Source organism: Oncorhynchus gorbuscha, linkage group LG01, assembly GCF_021184085.1.
Source record: "Oncorhynchus gorbuscha isolate QuinsamMale2020 ecotype Even-year linkage group LG01, OgorEven_v1.0, whole genome shotgun sequence".
Lineage (NCBI taxonomy): Eukaryota > Metazoa > Chordata > Actinopteri > Salmoniformes > Salmonidae > Oncorhynchus > Oncorhynchus gorbuscha.
The window spans coordinates 48,184,621-48,209,516 of record NC_060173.1 but is presented as its reverse complement, the minus strand read 5'-3'; the positions used below and the strand labels follow the sequence as shown (position 1 = coordinate 48,209,516).

Genomic DNA, 24,896 nt, shown 5'->3' with positions numbered 1-24,896 from the left:
TTTCGAACCCATGCTTCGTCCATGAAACAACCCTCAGCCCCAGAGTCAATCAGGCACTGCATGTAGCACCGAACCGGTCAGCGTAGATGGACCGACATAATAATACAGGATCTAGATGAAGAGACCTGAGTAGTAGCGCTCACCAGTAGCCCTCCGCTTACTGATAGGCTCTGGCCTCTTACTGGACATGAATTAACAAAATGTCCATCAAATCCGCAATAGAGGCACAGGCGGTTGGTGATCCTCCGTTCCTCTCCTTAGTCGAGATGCGAATCTCTCCCAGCTGCATGGGCTCAGTCTCAGAGTCAGAGGAGGGAGATGGTTGCGATGCGGAGCAGGGAAACACCGTTGATGCGAGCTCTCTTCCACGAGCCTGGTGACGAAGATCTACCCGTCGTTCTATGCGGATGGCGAGAGCAATCAAAGAGTCCACACTGGAAGGAACCTCCCGAGAGAGAATCTCATCCTTGACCACTGTGTGGAGTCCCTCCAGAAAACGAGCGAGCAGCGCCGGCTCGTTCCAGTCACTAGAGGCAGCAAGAGTAACGAAACTCTATAGAGTAATCCGTTATGGATCGATCACCTTGGCATAGGGAAGCCAGGGCCCTAGAAGCCTCCCCACCAAAAACTGAACGGTCAAAAACCCGAATCATCTCCTCCTTAAAGTTCTGTAATTGTTAGAACAATCAGCCCTTGCCTCCCAGATAGCTGTGCCCCACTCTCGGGCCCGGCCAGTAAGGAGTGAAATGACGTAAGCAACCCGAGCTCTCACTAGAGTATGTGTTGGGTTGAGAGAGAACACAATATCACACTGGGTGAGAAAGGAGCGGCACTCCGTGGGCTGCCCGGAGTAGCAAGGTGGGTTATTAACCCTAGGTTCCGGAGGGCTCGGCAGGCCAGGAAGTAACAGGTGGCACGAGACGAAGACTCTGGAACTGTCCAAAGAGGTCGGAAACCTGAGCGGCCAGGTTCTCCACGGCATGGCGAGCAGCAGACAATTCCTGCTCGTGTCTGCCGAGCATGGCTCCTGGATCTTGACGGCAGTGTTACGAGCCTCTGTAGTCGCTGGGTCCATTCCTTGGTCGGATCCTTCTGTTATGCAGGTGAATGAGGACCCAAAAGCGACTTGGCGAAAACAGAGTTTAATCCAGAAAGAAACTTTACAAAACAAAAAGCATAATACTACTCGTAAAGACGAGAACAGACAGGAGACTTGATCGAGAACTGCAGGTTGCCTCGGGAAGGCACTTGAACCTAGCAGACTCAGACACCTGCACACCACGCAGCATCTGAGGGAAACACGACACGACAGGGCAAAACATAGACACAGCACGGTGAATTATAGATGAGGATCCGACGGGGCAGGAACGGAAAACAAGGAGAGAAATAGGGACTCTAATCAGGGAAAAGGATCGGGAACAGGTGTGGGAAGACTAAATGATTGATTAGGGGAATAGGAACAGCTGGGAGCAGGAACGGAACGATAGAGAGAAGAGAGAGCGAGAGAGTGAGAGAGGGAGGGGGAGAGAGAGGGATAGAAAGAGGGAAAGAACCTAATAAGACCAGCAGAGGGAAACGAATAGAAGGGGAAGCACGGGGACAAGACATGATAATTAATGACAAAACATGACACCAATACCTTGACTTTATTGTCCTTAAGCCATTTTGCCAGAACTTTGAAAGTATGCTTGGAGTCATTGTCCATTTGGAAGACCCATTTGCGACCAAGCTTTAACTTCATGACTGTGGCCTTGAGATGTTGCTTCAATATATCCACATAATTTTCCCGCCTCATGATGCCATCTATTTTGTGAAGTCCCTCCTGCAGCAAAGCATCCCCACAACATGATGCTGCCACCCCCGTTCTTCACGGTTTGGATGGTGTTCTTCGGCTTGCAAGCCTCCCCCTTTTTCCTCCAAACATAACGATATGTCATTATGGCCAAACAGCTCTATTTTTGTTTCATTAGACCAGAGGACAAAAAGCCCGATCTTTGTCCCCATGTGCAGTTGCAAACCGTAGTCTGGCTTTGTTATGGCAGTTTTGGAGCAGTGGCTTCTTCCTTGCTGAGCGGCCAATCAGGCTATGTCGATATAGGACTCGTTTTATTGTGGATTTAGATACTTTTGTACCTGTTTCCTCCAGCATCTTCACAAGGTCCTTTGCTTTTGTTCTGGGATTGATTTGCACCTTTCGCACCAAAGTACGTTCATCTCTAGGAGACAGAAACGCATCTCCTTCCTGAGCGGTATGACAGCTGCGTGGTCACATGGTGTTTATACTTGCGTAGTGTTGTTTGTACAGATGAACATGGTACCTTCAGGCATTTGAAAATTGCTCCCAAGGATGAATAAGACTTGTGGAGGTCTACAATTTATTTTCTGAGGTCTTGGCTGATTTCTGTAGATTTTTTCCATGATGTCAAACAAAGAGGCACTGAGTTTGAAGGTAGGCCTTGAAATACATTCACAGGTACACCTCCAATTGACTCAAATTATGTAAATTGGTCTATCAGAAACTTCTAAAGCCATGACATAATTTTCTGGAATTTTCCAAGCTGTTTAAACGCACAGTCAACTTAGTGAATGTAAACTTCTGACCCACTGGAATTGTGAGACAGTTGATTATAAGTGAAATCATCTGTCTGTAAACTATTGTTGGAAACATTACTTGTGTCATGCACAAAGAAGTTGTCCTAACCGACTTGCCAAAACTAGCTTGTTAACAAGAAATTTGTGGAATGGTTGAAAAACAAGTTTTAATGACTCCAACCTATGTGTATGTAAACTTCCAACTTCAACCGTACATGGACACACTCACACACAGACCCACCTGCGTGTCGGAGATGGCCACAGTGTTCTTGAAGACAATCCACTCCACGGTCTCAGTGCAGGGTGGGGTGGTGAGGGAGCCGTTGTAGATGAAGTACTTCTCGGTAGAGTTGGGCAGGAGGCCCCGGAGAGAGAAGGGACCCACCGTCCCACTCTTACCTAGACAGGGGGAAAGTGTAGGGAACGCAGACAGAGAAGCAAAAGTGAAATAGAGGAACAGATCAAAAGGAAGAGAGAATGACAGACGATAGAGATGAACCGATACAGGATAATCAATACAGGATAAACGATAGAGTATGAATGATAGAGTATGAACGATATAGGATAACCGATAGAGGATAGCCAATAGAGTATGAATGATGGAGGCTAAAAAATAGATGATAATCGATCGAAGATAACCGATAGAGGATATAGGATAAACAATAGACAATGAACGATAGAGGATAAATGATAGAGAATAAACATTAGAGGATGAACAATAGAGGATGAACGATAAAGGATAGAGAATAAACATTAGAGGATGAACAATAGAGGATGAATGATAAAGGATAGAGAATAAACGATAGAGAATGAACGATAGAGGATAAACGATAGAGGATAAATGTTAGAGAATGAATGATCGAAGATGAACGATAGATTATAAAGGATAAACGATAAAGGGTAAACAACAGAGGAGAAATGATAGAGGATAAAAGTTAGAGAATGAATGATCGAAGATGAACGATAGATTATAAAGGATAAACGATAGAGGATAAACGATAAAGGATAGAGAATAAACGATAGAGGATGAACGATAAAGGATAGAGAATAAACGATAGAGAATGAACGATAGAGGATAAACGATAAAGGATAGAGAATAAACGATAGAGGATGAAAGATAGAGGATAAACGATAGAGGATCAATTTTAGAGAATGAATAATCGAAGATGAACGATAGATTATAAAGGATAAATGATAGAGGATAAACAACAGAGGAGAAATGATAGAGGATAAAAGATAGAAGATAAACGAAAGAGGACAAACGGTAAAGGATGAACGATAGAGGATAGAGCATAAAAGATAGAGGATAAACGATCGACAGAGTATGAATGATAGAGGATAAACGATAGAGGGTAAACAATAGAGGATAAATTATAGAGTATGAACGACAGAGTATGAACGATAGAGGATAAACGATAAGAGTATGAACGATAGAGGATAAACAATAGAGTATGAATGATAGAGGTTAAACAATAGAGGATGAACAACAGAAGATGAATATATAAGAAAACAGTGTGTGTGTGTTTATGCATTAGGGCGTGCCTGTGGGTTACATTAAGGCACAGTGAGGTAGTGGGTGTGTGATTGTGGGGGATAGTGGCCCTTGAATTTACATGAAATGAGTTGATGCACTCTGTAATGCCTACCTGCATTGAAAACTTCAACCTCCATTAGCATGAACTATCTGCTGTACAACATACATGTACTGAAACTTAGGAACAGTGCTGTGCAGTAATACATCAATAATGAAATGCAAGGGAGATAATTATGGTTGTGCTTACAGCAGGTGAGTAAAAAAGAGTTGATTGGTTGAGAGTTATTAGGGTTAAGTCAGGTTGACATACCGAATCGGCTGACACTGTTGATTCCATCGATAATGGCTATGTAGTTGTCATTGTCTTCGATGCTAGTCTGTAAATAGGGAAAGGCAGTAGGTTAGTCAGGCATCTCAAAAGTCTACAGTAGCTTCTTCTACTCATCTCCTCCCCCTTACCTTTTTGTGTCCCTACATTTCTTGGGCTGCTTTAAAGAGGCAATCTGCAGTTGCTACATCCATTTTGGGACATATGTGTATTTATGTTATACCTTATTTAACCAGGTAGGCCAGTTGAGAACAAGTTCTCATTTACAACTGCGACCTGGCCAAGATAAAGCAAAGCAGTGCGACAAAAATAACACAGAGTTACACATAAACAAACGTACAGTCAATAACACAATAGAAATATAGATTAATAGTGATGTAGCCATTGATTCTTGAAGAATATAACTTAGAAATGCCTCATGATCTCATTTCAACTGTCGTATCCAATCAGAACCCAAAAACATAACCTTGTTTAACTACATTGTTTGTAAACAAAGTAAATGTAAATAAACACCATGCAGCCTCAAAATAATGGCTAAAACTATAATGTTGTTATAATGGACGGTCAGTCCTTGTATACATAGCTCTGTCAATTAATTTGAGAGTGCTTACATTTCTCCAGCCCCATCCCTCAGCTTTTTACTGAAACAAAGGCATGGATATCACTTTGTTATTGCTTGAACCGCTGAATGCCCCTTTAAAGCTGTGACCCGCTTAGCTGAAGCTAACACTGATGCTAAGCTAAAGCCAACACTGATGCTAAGCTAAAGCCAACACTGATGTTAAGCTAATAGCTAGAGACGTGATATTCCACAGCTGACCGTCTATGTACTGTGGCATGTCTAATCTCTGCTCAGTCTGATGCTGTAGTGGGTAATCCGTTCCACTCTTCTGTCCCCTTTGATTTCCCAGGTGGGCAGCGGAGTGTAGCCTAAAAATGTGTGGGCTAATCTCCTCAACAAACACACACACGCTCACATACATGGTATTGACCTGCTGGTATTCTACACTGTCAGTTACTGCCAGGCTGTTTATTCAGTAGAGGTACTGTTCAGACTAGTTATGTAGACACAGTAAGTCATCCCTCATCGACTATGAAAATCATTGCTGGTATGGATGCAAAATGATCCATCAAACACTCTTGACACAGGTCACAAACACATGCACACATGCACAAAATCAAATCCATCAGCACACTCCGCTTCCTGTCAGTGTCAGATGACATACCTGTCAAGGACACCCACTCCCCCCAATCTACAGTACCTACCTACCTGAACACACAGGTAGGTCGGTACCATGGCCATAGGAGATCAAAGCATACAGACCAATGGTAGAAAAAGTACCCACTGTCATACTTGAGTAAAAGTAAAGATACCTTAATAGAAAGTGACTCAAATAAAATACTACTTGAGTAAGTCTAAAATTATTTGGTTTTAAATATACTTAAGTATCTAAAATATACTTAGAAAGTAAAAGTATACATCATTTCAAATGTCTTATATTAAGCAAACCAGACAGCACCATTTTCTTGTTTTTATTTTATTTATAGATCGCCAGGGGCACACTTCAACACTCAGACATCATTTACAAACCAAGCATTTGTGTTTAGTGAATCCACCAGATCAGAGGCAGTAGGGATGTTCTCTTGATAAGTGTGTGAATTGGACCACTTTCCTGTTCTGCTAAGCATTGAAAATGTAACGAGTACTTTTGGGTGTCAGGGAAAATGTATGGAGTAAAAAGTACCTTATTTTCTTTAGGAATGTAGTGAAGTTAAAGCAAAAGTTGTCAAAAATAGAAGTAGTAAAGTACAGATACCCCTAAAAACGACTTAAGTAGTACTTATTAGTATGTTTTTTAAGGACTTTACACCAATGATACAGACACAGGCAGAAAAGAACCACACACTCACGCCCACCTCAAACAGCACAGAGAGAGCTGTGATCCTGCCCCCGTCCTTGATGGCGTAGTCTAAGGACTCAAAGCGATGCGCTTCATAACAGTAGATCTGCATCTGGAACAGACAGATACAAGGTACAGGAGATGGTTGATATCCCGTGTACTGTCCTTGAGAGTAGGGCTGAGTGCTATATCCTATTTTAAGGTATACTGGCATGGATCCACATACCGGTTTGGATTTGAACAATACTGTCTATAGCGATATTTTGATACAATGCTAAACTGATCGGACTACTTCACAGTCAATTTTGTCCTAGTTTGGTTGAGTATAAAACCATCAGAATGAAGAAAGCACATTAAAACCACTTAGAATTCCTACGGTCATGTACAACACATAAAACATGTTTAGAACTTTTCATAAACTGAAATTTGTTCCAAATATCTCTAATGTTCGCCCCAATGTGAGTTTTTTTTATGCGAGTGATGTCTGAATGCACTCACTGTTCAAAAATGTGATTGTTACGCAACAGGACAGTTAACCCGCACTGCCCTCAAACCAAGACATTCTGCCTGCTAATTATCTATAGGCTATGTATCAACGTTTGCATTATCTAACAACAGTTTGAGTTGAGGTGTGTACCGCCTCCTCTTGAACTCTTACAGTAGTAGTCCATTTCACTGTTGCGGACGTTTGAGGCTTTCAACGAACAATCTCTCTTTTGCACATTTTCTAGAATGATCAACGTTAGTTTATTCAAAGGGATAAACACGGCCAAACAGTCCAAAATTAGAAAGCCCTACTTGGGAGGTTACAATGAGGTCATACTCTGTCATATGGAGGTTATAACAAGGTTATACTCTGTCATAGTTATAATGGGCGAATGTCAGGTCTTACCTCAAGGGGGTACTTCACCCCGTTGAGGCTGTGTTCGGAGCCCTCTGAGGAGGCGTTGCAGCGTCCCCAGTGGAAGGTGATTCTTCCCACCTTAAACCTGCCCCTCAGCCCCCCTCCACTCACATAGAAGTCCCCCTCTGGGTTCACCGCCACTGGAGAGAACACACAGAGGGTGTTAGTTGACCCCATTAAACAACCCACACATACACTCACACACACACTATATTGATGTGGCCTGAAGCTTTCCAAGTGAAAACACAAAAAGTCACGTACACACACACACATCCATCGGCTTTAAAAGTGCCATAAGTATTTACACTATAACAATGCCCAATCTTTCAGTATCTAACCATATATAATCATTTCCACATCATCATATTGTATTGCATTCTTCCTTCCACTCTTCTTCTTCTCCACCTCCTCCTTCTACTACGACACTGTAGTATTAAAACCCAGACCACAAGGCTCTGAGGCAGTTTCTACCCACAGGCAGTGGATACTGAATAGGTGACTGAATGGCTGGTTGCAGATAGGACTGTTTTACTGTATTGCTTTGGCTTTACAGCTTCATTGCTGGCTGCTGTAATGCTGTTTTTTATGGGGACGTGAGAGCGCATACCTGTCTTGCCGTCATTCTTGATGGTGGTCCCATCAGACATCGCTTCATCCCAGCCCTCGAACTTCAGCTTTTGGAACTGAACTTTGACCTGTGTCAGCTCCTCCTCGATGTTGATGGGCGACTGTCTGGCATTGTTACATGATGGGTACTTCTTGGCCCAGTTGTTTTGGTTGAGAGTCCCTGCCAAAAGAGAGTTTGAATGTGTTTATTACATGGTAGAGGTAGATAGCGAACATATTGGTGGTGCGTCAGCTACATTAATCTGCCCAAAAACACCTACACCACCCGATGTCACAGGAAGGCCATAAAGATCATTAAGGACAACAACCACCCGAGCCACTGCCTGTTCACCCCGCTATCATCCAGAAGGCGGGGTCAGTACAGGTGCATCAAAGCTGGGACCGAGAGACTGAAAAACAGCTTCTATCTCAAGGCCATCGGACTGTTAAACAGCCACCACTAACATTGAGTGGCTGCTGCCAACACACTGACTCAACTCCAGCCACTTTAATAATGGGAATTGATGGGAAATGATGTAAAATATATCACTAGCCACTTTAAACAATGCTATCTAATATAATGTTTACATACCCTACATTATTAATCTCATATGTATACGTATATACTGTACTCTATATCATCTACTGCATCCTTATGTAATACATGTATCACTAGCCACTTTAACTATGCCACGTTGTTTACATACTCATCTCATATGTATATACTGCAATCAATACCATCTACTGTATCTTGCCTATGCCGCTCTGTACCATCACTCATTCATATATCTTTATGTACATATTCTTTATTCCCTTACACTTGTGTCTATAAGGTAGTAGTTTTGGAATTGTTAGCTAGATTACTTGTTGGTTATTACTACATTGTCGGAACTAGAAGCACAAGCATTTCGCTACACTCGCATTAACATCTGCTAACCATGTGTATGTGACAAATACAATTTGATTTGAAAATTGTACATGCCGTTTTCCATTTCAAAACACAACTCAGTTGTTTTCCCTTTTCCCGGAAGTGTACTCTGGTTTCTTCCTCTCTAATTAGTGACCAACTGATTGCAGGTGTGATCCTGCAGGGAGCTAACGTGCTAATCACCTTCAGGTGTGTCTGCTTTGACAGGTTATCTCTGGGGTGTAACATGCAGAACTGTGGAATTTCTCAAGCCTTTCCTGGGGGATCCCCAGGGTGTGATAAATTACAAAAAATGTATCCCAGCACTAATACCTAGGGGTGCACGATATATCAATGAACATATTAGCTAAAAATGCCAACATCGGTATCGGCCGATGTTAACCTCTCTAGGGTAGGGGGCAGCATTCGGAATTTTGGATGAAAAGCATGCCCAAATTAAACGGCCTGCTACTCGGGCCCAGAATATATGATATGGTAGATTTGGATAGAAAACACTCTAAAGTTTCCAAAACTGTTAAAATAGTGTCTGTGAGTATAACAGAACTAATTTGGCAGGCAAAACCCAGAGAAAAATCAATTCAGGAAGATTTTTATTTTTTATTATTTTATTTTTCTATTCAATGCCATTACAGTATCCATGCCTTCCACTAGATGTCAACAGTCTTTACAAATGGTTTCAGGCTTGTATTCTTATAAATGAGGGAGTAAGACCAGTCTGAATGAGTGGACCCTGCCGTGTCACAGAGGTTTTTCATGCACAATCCCGAGAGAGTGCCTTTCTTGTTTACCTTTTATATTGACGACGTTATTGTCCGGTTGAAATATTATAGATCATTTAGACTAAAAACAACCTGAGGGTTAAATATAAACATAATTTGACATGTTTCTATGAACTTTACGGATACAATTTGTATTTTATTCTGCCTGTTTTGACTGCGTTTGAGCCTGTGGATTACTGAAGAAAACGCGCAAACAAAACTGAGGTTTTTGGATATAAAGATACTTTATCGAACAAAAGGAACATTTATTGAGTAAATGAATGTCTTCTGAGTGCCACCATATGAAGATCATCAAAGGTAAGGGATTCATTTTATCTCTATTTCTGAGTTTTGTAACGCTTCTGCTTGGCTGGTTACTGTTTGTAATAATTTGTCAACTGGGCTATGTTCTCAAATAATAAGATATGCTTTCGCCGTAAAGCATATAAAAATATTATATTATCAGACACTGTGGTTGGATTCACAACAAGTTAATCTTTAAACCTTTGTAAAATATGTTTTGTTTTCTGAATTTATATGAATGAAGTATTTCTGTATTTGCGCTCTGCAATCTCACAGGATGTTGGCCAGATGGGACGCTAGCGTCCCACATACCCTAGAGAGGTTAAAAACCTATTTCAAAGCTACCGTGCATACCTATATAATGTAGGTACATGACGTAATGACGCCCACAATGTCTGCTGTGTGGATCAACAAGTTGAGCAGTCATTTGAAAGAGTAAGAACATTTCAGCGAGACAACTCAAAGGCGAAATCCATTAAAGTCAAGATAATAGAATTCATTGCCCTTGACAATCAACCGCTCTCTGTCATGGGTGATGTTGGCTTTCGCCGACTGGTCGAGCAACGGTACACACTACCAAGTGCGCTATTTTTCAGATGTTGCCCTACATGAGTTACACAATAATTTTGGGTATCATCCTCCACTCTTTCCGGGAACAAGAGCAGGTCAGCGAACCCTCAGCCCAGATGTTTGTCCGCCGCTGTCGATGTACCTGAAGAAGAGCTCGGGCGGCAATTTTCAAGACCAACTCAAGGTATCGTCGACAAGCGGACCTTCGTCAGACCCCAGCTCACCACTACCACATTGGGCAGAGGGTATGGCTTTCCACTCGGGACCTGCCCCTTCGGGTGGAGTCCCGCAAACTGAGAGTCCTTAGTTCCACTGCTGTCCTTCTTGTGTTACACCGTACCCTCCGTATTCACCCTACCTTCCATGTGTCTACGATTAAGCCTGTGTCTCACAGTCCTTTGTCTTCTGTTTCTAGACCCATCCCTCCCCCCGGGTCATCGATGGCCAGCCAGTGTATACGGTGAGATGCCTCCTGAGAGTTCGACCAGGGGGCAGGGGTTCCCAGTACCTGGTTGACTGGGAGGGTTATGGCCCGGAGGAGAGGTGCTGGGTCCCTGCTAAAGACATCCTGGACCCGGCCCTCATCGCCGATTTTCACCGCTCGGCACCCCGGTCAGCCAGGTATGCGCCCAGGTGGGGGGGGGTACTGTAACACCCTGATCTGTTTCACCTATCCTTGTTATTGTCTCCACCCCCTCCAAGTGTCGATTGTCTTCCCCAGTGTATTTATCCCTGTGTTTCCTGTCTCTCTGTGCCAGTTTGTCTTGTATGTCCAAGTCAACCAGCGTGTTTTTCCCGTGCTCCTGCCTTCTCTATTCTCTTTTTGCTTGTCCTCCCGGTTTTGACCCTTGCCTGTTTCTGGACACTTTACCCGCCTGACAGACCATTCTGCCTGCCTTGACCTCGAGTCTGCCTGCTACTCTGTACCTCCTGGACTCTGAACTGGTTTTGACCTTTTGCCTGTCCACGGCCATTTTCTTGCCTTCCCCTATTTGGATCAATAAAGATCTAATACTCCAACCATCTGCCTCCTGTGTCTGCATCTGGGTCTCGCCTTGTGACCTGATAGTGTCCATGTGTGTGTGTTAACTATTTAACTGTACTAGAATGGCAGTTAAAAGGCAGCTAAAATTTTAAATATCGGTTACCGGTATCATTTTCTTTTGTAATCATGGGTTGGGTGATATGATGAGTAGTTCAATCAAGTCCAATCTACATGAAGTGCTTATGGCAAAGGGTTGCTATGGGGATGTGCATGGAGCTGATGTGCCTATTCCACACAATAGAACAATTTAATGTCATGCTTTCATTCCAACATTTGCTCCAGCTCATTCATTGCTGTACATTTTCCAGTTTAACTGGAGTCAACTAAGGGGCAGGCAGTATAATTTTCAGAGTATTGGTCGCATGGGAGGCCTAAATTGCCTTCCTGAGTTTTGTAACCTAACTCATCCTATCAAACCTGGTTGCCAGTCTGTTTCTGTTTTAGCCAACACCTGTCTCATATGACATAGACAACAACAAAAGCTGACTAAGTCCTTCTGTAGCTCAGTTGGTAGAGCATGGCGCTTGTAACGCCAGGGTAGTGGGTTTGATCCCCGGGACCACCCATACGTAGAATGTATGCACACATGACTGTAAGTCGCTTTGGATAAAAGCGTCTGCTAAATGGCATATATTATTATTATTAAAACATCAGTGACAGTGAGTATGGGTAGTGTTTATTTCACTTGCCTTGAAGTTTCCAGCAGATAGATTTGACATGCATTGCTTAGGCTATATACTGTGAGCATGTAGATACATGTAGACACACACACACACACACACACACACACACTACTACACACACACACACACACACACACACACACACACACACACACACACACACACACACACACACACACACACACACACACACACACACACACACACACACACACACACACACACACACACACATACTACTACTACTATTACTCGTTACAATTTCTAACTGAATTTTAGTCCTGGGGCCCAAATACTGTAGAGACCCATCTGAGCCAGAAGACAATGAGGCTGAATGAGGTCATTCTGAGTTCTGGGTCAGCTCATTAGCATGTCAATGGCTCCACACACACAGTAGAGGGGATATGATGCAACAGTATATTCTTCATCATCTATCTGTTATGGGCAATTGTAGCTTCTGGTGTGCTTACCCCGTGATAATCGTATAAATAAGCTGTTTTGAAAAGCCAAATGTAAAAATCTTTGTTATCTAATGTTTTTTTCTAAATGGTTCTGATGGTTTTTATGCTCAAATTCTCAACATTCGCTAAAACCGCAAAAAAAAACCTCAGGAAAGGCACCTGGGTATTCATGATTCCAGTCACTGCTAATCGACAGGGTCAGCGCTGCTTTGCTTAGCTTCATTTGTTGCATTCAGCCAATTTCATAAAATAGATACAGTTACATATTGCAATATTATACTTTAACCTCAAGTATCAATTTGTACAATTTTTTTTGCTAGGTAGTGTTTTTGCGGGTTAGGCTACCGTTGAACAAACATGAAAATGGACTAAATCCCTTTGAATGATTTATCAAGCTAAAATTTAATTTTCACTTTTTTGATGTTTTGATCTACATTTTTCAGTCATTTCAATTGTTGATATGAAAATTCCGTTAGAACCATATTTATTATATACAGGTAAATGCCAAAATAAAGGGAACCTCCTAAATGAGGGATACAACATATATATTGAAAGCAGGTGCTTCCACACAGGTGTGGTACTTGTTCCTGAGTTAATTAACCAATTAACATCACATCATGCTTAGGGCCATGTATAAAAAAGTTGCCTATTATTTTGGCTACTATGGCTAGAAGAGATTAATCAGTGAATTTGAGGGGTCTCAAAGCAGCATTTTTCATGGAAGAATGGTGTCGAATCCTCCAATAGAGTTTCAGACACTTGTAAAAATCTATGACAAGGCGCATTGAGGCTGTCCTGGTGGCTCCTGATGGCCCACCGCTCTATTATTAAGAACTTTAATGTTGGTGTTTCCTTTATTTTAGTAGCTACCTGTATGTGTGTGTAATAATATTTCACATGATAATATTGTTATTAGTGTGTTTTTGGGCGCGTGCAAAAAATAATCTGGTGCATTGGAAGAATTGTAAATCCAAAGTGAAAACATGTTTTTAGAATCTTTTGCAAATGTACTGAAAATTAAATACAGAAATAGCTCATTTACATAAGTATTCACACCCCTTTGCTATGACACTCCAAATTGAGCTCAGATGCATTAGGATAAATGCTTGGTAAAGATACCGTTCTTACCTTTCTAAGAGAGGTAATAGATCGTTCATTTAGCGGTGATAATGACGGTACTGTACAGTGTTCGTATCCACATAAAGGTATGTCAGAGGAGCCTGTCTATTATGGTTTTAGGATAAGAAAGATCAGGGCTGAAGGGATGCATTGCTCAAAAGGCATGCACAGCAAAAGAGAATCCTTTCCATACACACAACCGCAAGAGCATACACACACATACAGATGATCAAATGGAAGCACACACACACCTGCATTATGATAGCACATACACACAATGCAGATTATCCAATAAAATCACACACACACACACACACACACACACACACACACACACACACACACACACACACACACACACACACACACACACACACACACACACACACACACACACACACACACACACACACACACACACACACACACACACACACACACACACACACACACACACACACACACACACACACAAACAAGCACACACAACCACAAATCACCACTCCAAGCCCTTTGGCTGGGAGGGCCCACCATGCAGAATGATTCTTTAACTCTCATTAGGTTCTATATTGTGCCTGAACAAAATAGTCCTTGCAATATTAATAAGCAATGTAGTGTATGAGGGGGTGTTTGTCTGTGTGTGTATGGGGGATGAACAAGTTTATCTGAACGTCAAACTCTCTCAACTGTTTTTCTATTTCTAATATATCTTCAAGCCTCCAACATAAACTTTCTGAAGCACAGGGTAAGTATAGCGTCCATAGGGCCATTGGACCAGGGCTGTTTTTCTGTTTATGCTAGTTATACAATAGGCCTATAGATGGGGAAGGTTATTGAGGACGGGGAAGTTGGGGAGGGACAGGGGCATGTTAGGGTGGCATTGGCGGTCGGAATACAGTTTGTCCCCCCGCCTGGCTGCCTGTGCCCACATGTCTGTGCCCTCACCCAATAATTTCCCCATTGTTGTGCCAGTCTCCCCATGTGTCACCCAGATTCAGTTTGTTGTGACGCCGACCGAGGCGAAAGGGGAGGTATGGGTAGGAGGTGTGGTAAAGAGATAGAGAGGGAGCAAAGGGAAGATGGAGAGAGTGTTGGGAAAGGGGTAGGAGTAGACTAGACAGTGAGAAGAAGAGGGGGAGTGAGAGAGAGAGAGAGAGAGAGAGAGAGAGAGAGAGAGAGAGAGAGAGAGAGAGAGAGAGAGAGAGAGAGAGAGAGAGAGAGAGAGAGAGAGAGAGAGAGAGTAAAGAGAGGGAGAAAAAGAGAGAGAGAGAGAGGAGAACACAAAGACAGCAAGGGGTGGAGAGAGGGGTGCAAGGAGGGAAAGAGAATATATTTTTTCTTGTCATGTCTAGTGAAAGCAAAGATTGACAGGGAGATATGGGTGGTGGGGGTGATTATTGTGTGCTACTGCCTGAGGGTCATTGTAAATATGTATGGTACATGTCCATGCCAAATGATGCATCTATTTTGTAGAACATGCTCTATTACTGACTTTGACAACTGTATAAAATATAAACATGCTAATAATACAAACTGTATCAAAGTCAATGTTGAATTGAAGAGAAATACACACATTTTGCTACACATCATACATTCTATGCCGTATTGGCTAGTCATAACCTATGTCATGTCTCATCCAACACAGATCAGACAAGCTAGGCTAAACAGCCGCTCCAAACCAGGAGCTGAATGTGCCCTACTTTCCAAATATGGGTCCCAGAGCTTAACACATGGAATTCTCTCACCACCAGGGAATTCTCCACGACTGAAAAAAGAAATAAAGGAATAGTCCCTGAGAAGAGTCCCTAGTGTTTTGTGTGTGTGCGGTGGGGTGTAGTGTGTGTGTGTGTGTGTGTGTGTGTGTGTGTGTGTGTGTGTGTGTGTGTGTGTGTGTGTGTGTGTGTGTGTGTGTGTGTGTGTGTGTGTGTGTGTGTGTGTGTGTGTGTGTGTGTGTGTGTGTGTGTGTGTGTGTGTGTAACCCTCTGTCAAATGAGGCTACGCCAATACACTGCAGCTCTTGCACTGTTTAACAGCTTGTGTTACAATATTGTGTATATTTGGATGTTGTCAACATTAGTTGAAAAGAGATTGCGGGCCATATTCTGAACTTGAACCTCAGTGTAAATAAATCTTCCTTTCTCATCTCCCCATCAATTCTTAACTGAAAACATTTCAGTTGAAACTTGTCTGCTCTTTCCTCCAACCAGTGGTTATTGAGTAAAGGAGAGAGAGAAGGCCATGCCATTTACTATAGGAACAAGGCTCCAAATGACCCCCAATGATAACCAATCCATTTCCTTGTTGATCTCTCTCCACACACAATGCCAAACGTCAGGCGAATTCATGAAGATCAAATGAATTTCTAAGGGGATGCGTATTCAAATGCAAATCTCAAAATGGGACCATGGGGGGAAATTGGAATGGGTTCAGATGATCTTCAAGAGAAGGGGGGAGAATGCGTGAATGTTTTCTCAAATTATATTTTCAAATAGGACATTAATTCCCAGGGCTCTTTGGCGTCCCCATTTCAGAAGATATTCATGAAACCAAGCTATTCATTATGACCTGCATTGTAAACAGAATTATTGCCAAATTATTGCCAAATTATTCTCCAAATGGCCTACTCTTTTGATGTCTGCCGCACATGCACACACACCTTTGTTCTTCCTCTCAAAAATGGCTTATATAGAGATGCCAGGAGTGGCCATTCCTAAGAAAATCCCAGTCTACTCCAAGGTACAAGCTTCGTGAGGAGAACAAGCTTCATGACTAGGCTACTCCATTTTTCTCTAACCAGTCAGAACAGTCTAAGGCAAGACCAGTCTAGCCTAATAGGTTTATTGGAAACCATAACAGCTCTGTTAAATAATGAGTCAAACCGATAAAGACAAAGTTAATCCCTTCTGATATTTTACACATGCACAGACTAGACCGTCTCTGTGGTTATATGTTTTCACATTACGCACATTACACACGGTACACTAGTCACAAGCAACTACTAGTCTGTCACTACCAGCAAAAAATACTAGCGTTTCCCAGTCATCTATTTGACGCACACTACTTATCGATCACATACTGACTCACTGTGTGCCTGCGCACCTGCACACCCATGGGTGCACGCATTCACACACACACACACACACACACACACACACACACACACACACACACACACACACACACACACACACACACACACACACACACACACACACACACACACACACACACACACACACACACACACACACACACACACACACACACACACACACACACACACACACACACACACACACACACCTCATAAGAGGAGCTTTGAGGACAAATTGTGGCAGTCCAGCAGACATCAAAGTCTTGTCTCCGCCAGAGTACCACTCCACTCCTGACCACCTTGTGGATTCACGGCTAGTGAGGAACACGTTCAATCTACAGGGTAACACTTCCAACTGGTCTTTGGTATTATAATGCTTCAAAATCACTTAGCTTCAATATATCAATCATTTATCCCAATGTATACTACTGAGATAGACATAGAACATTTAACCAAACTCGTCTGGTCCCCTACACACTTACCTGCATAGGACCAGTCGATGTCTTCTGAGAATTTGCGCTGGGCCCGGTATCCGTATCCTTGCACCAGTTCAGCTGCAACAGAAAGAAAATAGCTCTCAAAAACAGCTCTGTTTATGGCCAAATATGTAATTTGGTTAAATCAGCCTGGATTATTCTTATCATGGCACCAGAATTATTATACGTTCACACAGCCTCTAGTTGGTCTGTTTTGATTTGAGAACTGAAAGACACACGTCACTTTGAAAGATCAATTCACGATACCCTCATTCCAAAGGATCATGGCAAAAAATAAATAACAATGCGTTATTACACGTAACAATATTGCTTATAGGCCATTATGTGCAGTGCAACATTGAGGACCACTCATTTAGAGTTATATATGAGAAAATATCAGCAAAAGAGGGAGGTCTGAGATTGTACAATAAAAACAATCTGTTATATTTTCCATCTGAAGAAATTCGCTCAATTTTGAGAATAATGAGTAAGATTTACAGTGCCATCAGAAAGTATTCACACCCCTTGACTTACTCCATAAAATGTTGTTTTACAGGGTAGGATTAACATTGATTTAATTGTCATTTGTTGTCAAAGATCTACACAAAAAACTCTAATCTCAAAGTGGAAGAGAAATTCTAACATTTGTAAAAAATATCAAGAAAAATTACATTAACACTAATACATATTTTTTAAATTCTTCAAGCTCTGTCAAATTGGTTAATGATCATTACTAGACAGACAATTTTAGATTTTCAAGTCGAATTAAGTAAAAACAGTAACTAGGCCACTCAGGAACATTCAATGTCGTATTGGTATATTTGGTTTTAGGTTATTGTCCTGCTGAAAGTGAATTTCTCTCCATGTCTGTTGGAAAGCAGACTGAACCAGATCTTCCTGTAGGATTTTTCCGGTGCTTAGCTCTATTCAGTTCTTTATCCTAACAAAACTCTCTAGTTCTTGCCGATGACAAGCATACCCATAACAAGATGCAGATATCACCAGGCTTGAAAATATGAAGAGTGGTACTCAGTGATGTGTTGTGTTGGATTTGCCCCAAACATAACACTTTGCATTCAGGACATAAAGTTAATTCATACATTTTTTGCAGTTTTATTTTAGTGCCTTATTGCAAACAGCATGCATGTTTTGCAATATTTGTATTCGGTACAGGCTTCCTTCTTATTACTCTGTCATTTAGGTTAATATTGTGGAGTATCCACAATATTAAACTCTGTAACTATTTTAAAGTCACCGTTGGCCTCATGGTGAAATCCCTAAGCAGTTTCCTTCCTCTCCGGCAAATGAGTTAGAAAGAACGCCTGTATCTTTGTAGTAACTGGCTGTATTGATACACCATCAAAGGTGTAATTAATAACTTCACCATGCTCAAAGGGATATTCAATGTCTGCTTTTTTTACCCATCTACCAATAGGTGCCCTTCTTTGCGAGGCATGGCAAAACCTCCCTGGTCTTTGGGGTTGAATCTGTGTTTGAAATGTACTGCTCGACTGAAGGACATTACAGATAATTGTATGTGTGGGGTACAGAGATGAGTTAACCTGCGCTGCCCTCAAACCAAGGCACGCTAAGCTGCCTGCTAATTATCTATAGACAATGTTTCAACTTGCCAATTTCAAATTATTTTCTAACAAGTTTTATTTTCTAACAACAGTTTGATGTAGCCCATTTCACTGTTACGGACAATTTATCTTTGAGGCTTTACTGAGCCGGACAAACTTCTCTCTTCAACAAGAGCCCAAGCACTTCCCCAATGTTTCCCCAGATCAAATATGAAGACATTGTGCTTCTCTAGTCAGAACAGGCTCCAAACTCCACTATGGCCAAGACCAAAGAGTTGTCAAACGACACCAGAAACAAAATTGTAGACCTGCACAAGGCTGGGAAGACTGAATCTGCAATAGGTAAGTAGCTTGGTTGGAAGAAATCAACTGTGGGAGCAATTATTAGGAAATGAAAGACATACAAGACCACTGATAATCTCCCTCGATCTGGGGCTCCACGCAAGATCTCACCCGTGGGGTCAAAATGATCACAAGAACGGTGAGCATGGGGGTGGAAACATCATGCTTTGGGGCTGTTTTTCTGCAAAGGGACCAGGACGACTGATCTGTGTAAAGGAAAGAATGAATGGGGCCACGTATCATGAGATTTTGAGTGAAAACCTCCTTCCATCAGCAAGGGCATTGAAGATGAAACGTGCCTGTGTCTTTCAGCATGAGAATGATCCCAAACACACCGCCCGGGCAACGAAAGAGTGGCTTCGTAAGAAGCATTTCAAGGTCCTGGAGTGGCCTAGCCAGTCTCCAGATCTCAACCCCATAGAAAATATTTGGAGGGAGTTGAAAGTCCGTGTTGCCCAGCAACAGCCCCAAAACATCACTGCTCTAGAGGAGATCTGCATGGAGGAATGGGCCAAAATACCAGCAACAGTGTGTGAAAACCTTGTGAAGACTTACAGAAAACGTTTTGACCTCTGTCATTGCCAACAAAGGGTATATAACAAAGTATTGAGATAAACTTTTGTTATTGACCAAGTACTTATTTTCCACCACAATTTGCATTAAAAATCCTACAATGTGATTTTCTGGATTTTATTTCTCATTTGTCTGTCATAGTTGAAGTGTACCTATGATGAAAATTACAAGCCTCTCTCATCTTTTTAAGTGGGAAAACTTTCAGCACAATTGGTGGCTGAATAAATACTTTTCTGCCCCACTGTATATCGTCCTGTTGTTTCTACTGTAGCATACCGTATGTATGTATGTATGTATGTATGTATGTATGTATGTATGTACGTACGTACGTGCGTGCGTGCGTGCGTGCGTGCGTGCGTGCGTGCGTGCGTGCGTGCGTGCGTGCGTGCGTACGTATGTATGTATGTCTGCATGGAGCAAAATGTATTTCACTGTTTTATTCGCATGTTTTCAAGTACTGCTGACAAATAATGCATTCTCATTCTTGCATAGATTATAATGGACACATAGGATGTGTGTAAAATATTTTTTGAAGGTTGTACTGATTATGAGCTAATACTAAGCTATTTTTCAGCTATATGTGGCGCCATGTTTGCACAATGCATTCTGTAAGACCAAAGATTATAGTTCACTCAACTGACTTATGGTGTATTCAAGACAACTGGGAACTCAGAAAGATATTAGGTCAAATCATGATGTCAGTGATTTTCAGGTCAGAAGGTCAGAGCTCTAGAAAGAGGCCAGAGGTCTCGTGTTTAAATTCCGAGTTGGATGACCGTTCAAAACAGTTTTCCCCAGTCGGAGCTCGTTTTTTTTTCAAGTTCGCAGTTGTCTTGAACGCACTGAAGTCGGAAGTCAGAGATTTCCGAGTTTCCAGTTGATTTCAACGCGGAATCAGATTGTAACTATGGTAGGTCAGGGTTGCCAGCTCAGACTGTAACGATCATCGTCCTTCTCGTCTGAGGAGGAGTAGGAAATATCGGACCAATGCGCAGCATGGTACGTGTTCATGATGTTCATTTGCCTGAACACTGAAATACAAAATAACAACGTGACAAACGAAACAGTCCCGTGTGAAACAAACACTCACACGGAAAAATAATCACCCACAAAACACAGGTGGGAAAAGGCTACCTAAGTATGATTCTCAATCAGAGACAACGAACGACACCTGCCTCTGATTGAGAACCATACCAGGCCAAAAACATAACCACAACATAGAAAAAGGAACATAGACTACCCACCCCAACTCACACCCTGACCATACTAAAACAAAGACATAGCAAAAGAACTAAATCCCCCTTCAAAGTCAATTTCCCTGCATCTTATCCCCCCATGATACCTTCCCCGATATCTACCCCCATGAACTTATACACTGTAACAAGTACGTCGAAGATTTGTAAAATGCTTTCAAGTGGCCAAACTAAGTTAATATTTTTCAGGCAATGAGTGCAGCCATCTTTGTCTTTGACTTTGTTTACGTGCATCTTATAGTGAATGGCATTCTGGGATTAGAGAGTTTTCACTTGTCAAACATGAACCATCATAAAGAATTTAGCTGCTGTTAGCTTAGCTGACACGCATCTCTTTTCTAAACAATAAAAGGTGAAGTTGAGGAATAAAGTTGTGAAGACCTTTATTTCCCAGCAGTACAAAACATTGTTTACATGCTTTTCAAACAACAATGCTTTTTAGACACGTTTGTTGCATTATACGTTCTGTTGCTACTGTTCCAATCACATATTGGTGATGGAACGCTGCAGGTACCAGTCAAAAATGATCACAATATGTGAGCGTACGCATCAAAGAGTTCAACACTATTATTGCACATAGAGTGAGTCCATACAAATTCTTATGTGACTTTGTTAAGCAAATTCTTACTCCTGAACTGATTTAGGCTTGCCATAACAAAGGGGTTGAATACTTATTGACTCATGACATTTCAGCTTTTCATTTTCTATTCATTTATAAAAATGTATAAAAACATAATTACAATTTGGCATTATGGGGTATTGTGTGTAGGCCAGCAACACAACATCTCCATTTAATCCATTTTAAATTCAGGCTGTAACCCAACAAAATGTGGAAAAAGACAAGGGGTGTGTCTACATAACTGATGGCACTGTAGGTCTGCAGCACACAGACCATTAACATAATGCACTCTGGGGGTTGTCTGTGGAATATATCCATGCGTGTTTGTTGACTTGTCTCTAGAAAACCATCCGTGCACGCACGCACGCAAACACACCTCACCAGCAGACATAATTATCCTTGCATTTCACTGTACCAGTGCTGCAGAATGATTAGGAGGGGATAGTTTATTATTACAATACCATATGAGTCCTGTCTGGGAAATGAATTGGAGCCAGATCCCTCAGGGCTACACCGCCAGGCAATTACGGAAGAGTTACTGTCAGAACCAACATGCCTCATTATCATAGCTTGCACAAAGCACCTGCTCACTAAAGCATAGGGAAACAAACCGATTACACCAAACGTTCTGGAAATGTTGCTGAAGCCAAGTGATGTCCACGAATGGGAGATGAGGATGTGCTACATTTCTGCAACATTAATAACGCCAAAGGTTTTCCAAAAGCGTGGACACGAGGGACCCTCGCAGAGCGACTGATCAAAAGCAGGAGGAACTGATTAGAAGAGAGGGTACCGGTTTGACCTTTTCCAAACATGTTCAACCTTTAAACAACATTCCTCCGTAGTTGAGCATTTTGTCTACAAAAGATTGTCATCTGGGGGGGATGAAAGAAGCTTGTTATCCTTTATAAAAAAAAAACAAATTCACTTACAAATGCATAGGCCCCAAAGTCCAACAGTACTGGAAATTTGCTGGAAGGGTCAATGTAAAAAGAATATATCTACGTCAACACAGTACGGCTCGGGTTGGCACAATAGTGTGAAAAGGGTCTTAAACCATGTCCAAATCTTCACCTGACCTGACTCTGGTTGGAAGAAGATGAGGATGGGGACTCGTGCTCTGCTGGGCTGTTTTCATGTTTGCCTGTGATATCATTTCTCTGTCTAATCCTGGATTAAATGGCTTTGACCAAGCAAAAGTCCACTTTTCTCACAATCTTCCCAAAGCAGTATACCAGTAACTCTTCTGGGGAGTTCAAAGAATGCCGCTGCAGAGCATTTGCTATGTGTTGTATACTGAGCTGGTTTAAATAGCCATTAAAGATATCATCCAAAAGGTGCAAAGGGATATAGTCCCGCAACTAAATCATATTTAGGAAACTAGAAGTAATAAATAGCTCTCTTTTTTTCCCTTTTTGCATTCTCTTCACTATTATCTCGATCTTGTGGTCTTCGTCACATTGTTGGACTTCACTAGTCTGTGCCCGCCTAACACTGGGGTCAGCCAAGGGTCATGACCTCTCGTTAAAAGGTCAGGGGTTGGAAGTTCACTCACACACAACCCTTTGTCTTCTTAGGCCTTAAAGCAACGCGTTTCTTTCCAACACAGGGACATCTCTACAAGGGATTCCTCTCCTCCTCTCCTCTCCCTCGCAAATCCGAGAAATATGATTGCCTACCAGAGTATTTGGTGTCCTATTCTTTCTGTTCAGTGCAGATGAGGGAAGGGTACAAGGAGAGGAAACCTTTAATGATTATTGAGATACAGCCTCACTGTCCCTATCTCCCTTGGCTGACCTTCTGATGTACCATACTGAGACCATACAGAAAGGAATGGAAGCCGGCAATGATATTTTCTACTCATACTTCTGTGATGCTAATTGGCTAATTCATGTAGGAGAGACAACTGTAGCTCCTCTTACCGCTCATCCTCCTTTCCTCTCTGTTTCGCAAATGACTTTTATTTATATCTCTGCCATGTTCCTTTTCCTCCCTGAGATGTGTTGGACATACAGTAAGTAGGGTCTATAGCAGGGCTGTTCAATTCTGGTCCTGGTGGGTCGAAAAACGACTGTTTTTTGTTCCTAACTGTTAGTTAATTGCACTCACCTGGTTTTGCAGGTCTGAATTAGTCCCTTATTAGGAGAAGATGAAAACTAGTAATGTTTCGGCCCTCCAAGGCCGACATTGAACAGCCCTGGCTGCTGAACTCCTTATGCCCATCTGTCTCTCTCTCTCAGCTCATTCCTCTCCCTCTTGTCTCTCTTCTCTCTCTCTCCATCCATCTAAATCTCTCTCGAAGCTACATACTTCTCTCCCACTTGATCAGTATCTGCATTTATCTCTCTCAGCCTCAGTCTTTTCTCCTCTGTTCCTCTCTCTTTATCTCTCTCTCTCTCTTTCTCTCATCTTATCCAGTTTGTCTAGAGACCTAACTTCTCTATTTCACCAGTACAGCAGTCACTCACATGCCAGTGTTCTGTCTATAGAGTGTAAACAATGGCTTTCACATGAGACACTTCAGGCTTGATTATATTACACCGTGTGTGTGTGTGTGCGTGTGCGTGTGCGTGTGCGTGTGTGTGTGTGTGTGTGTGTGTGTGTGTGTGTGTGTGTGTGTGTGTGTGTGTGTGTGTGTGTGTGTGTGTGTGTGTGTGTGTGTGTGTGTGTGTGTGTGTGCATGCCTGCCTGCTTGACTACATATGTGTTTGTGTATGTTGTACATGTGCATCTGCTGCGTGTTGTATGTGTGTGTGAGGTGAAGGGCACCATGCATATCCCTATTTAACATCAACAGAGGATTACAACATGGGCTCGTCTTGCTTTGTCTGGTGATCCTCTTTAAGGATCAGTGGTGCACCTGTGACTGAAAGGGAACAAAAAGCTTTCCTTAAATTACAACCTGGGCAGCTTAACTCATTGTGGCCCAGTGTCTCCTTTTGTGGCGTTTCCGAAATGAAAACTACAATTGTCTCGACAGACATTGAGCATCTTTCGAAAATGGATTGTGTGAAACTGTCGAAGGATCTAAAAAGGCTTTTGAGACACATTTGCTTTACACGGCTTGTACAGTGCTACCATCTCATGTAGTTATCACAAGAGGTCGTCCCAAGTAACTGAGAGCTACACTCCCAGACAGATACTTCTTGTCCCGTTGTCTTGTCGAGTTGTCTCCTTGATTGCCTACCCCTGTCTAAATGCCCCCCCCCCCCCCCCGGTTCGGT

At 42.2% G+C, this 24,896-nt stretch overlaps 1 protein-coding gene across 1 annotated transcript in view; it reads right to left on the bottom strand.

The window, feature by feature from the left end:
* ptprz1a (protein tyrosine phosphatase receptor type Z1a) overlaps window positions 1–24,896 on the bottom strand; it is a 76,195-nt gene that overhangs the window by 26,000 nt on the left and 25,299 nt on the right. The window contains 6 exon segments of the mRNA XM_046354903.1: window positions 2,834–2,991; window positions 4,437–4,503; window positions 6,372–6,467; window positions 7,248–7,399; window positions 7,867–8,046; window positions 17,309–17,380. Of these exon segments, the coding sequence (XP_046210859.1) occupies window positions 2,834–2,991; window positions 4,437–4,503; window positions 6,372–6,467; window positions 7,248–7,399; window positions 7,867–8,046; window positions 17,309–17,380 (725 nt within the window).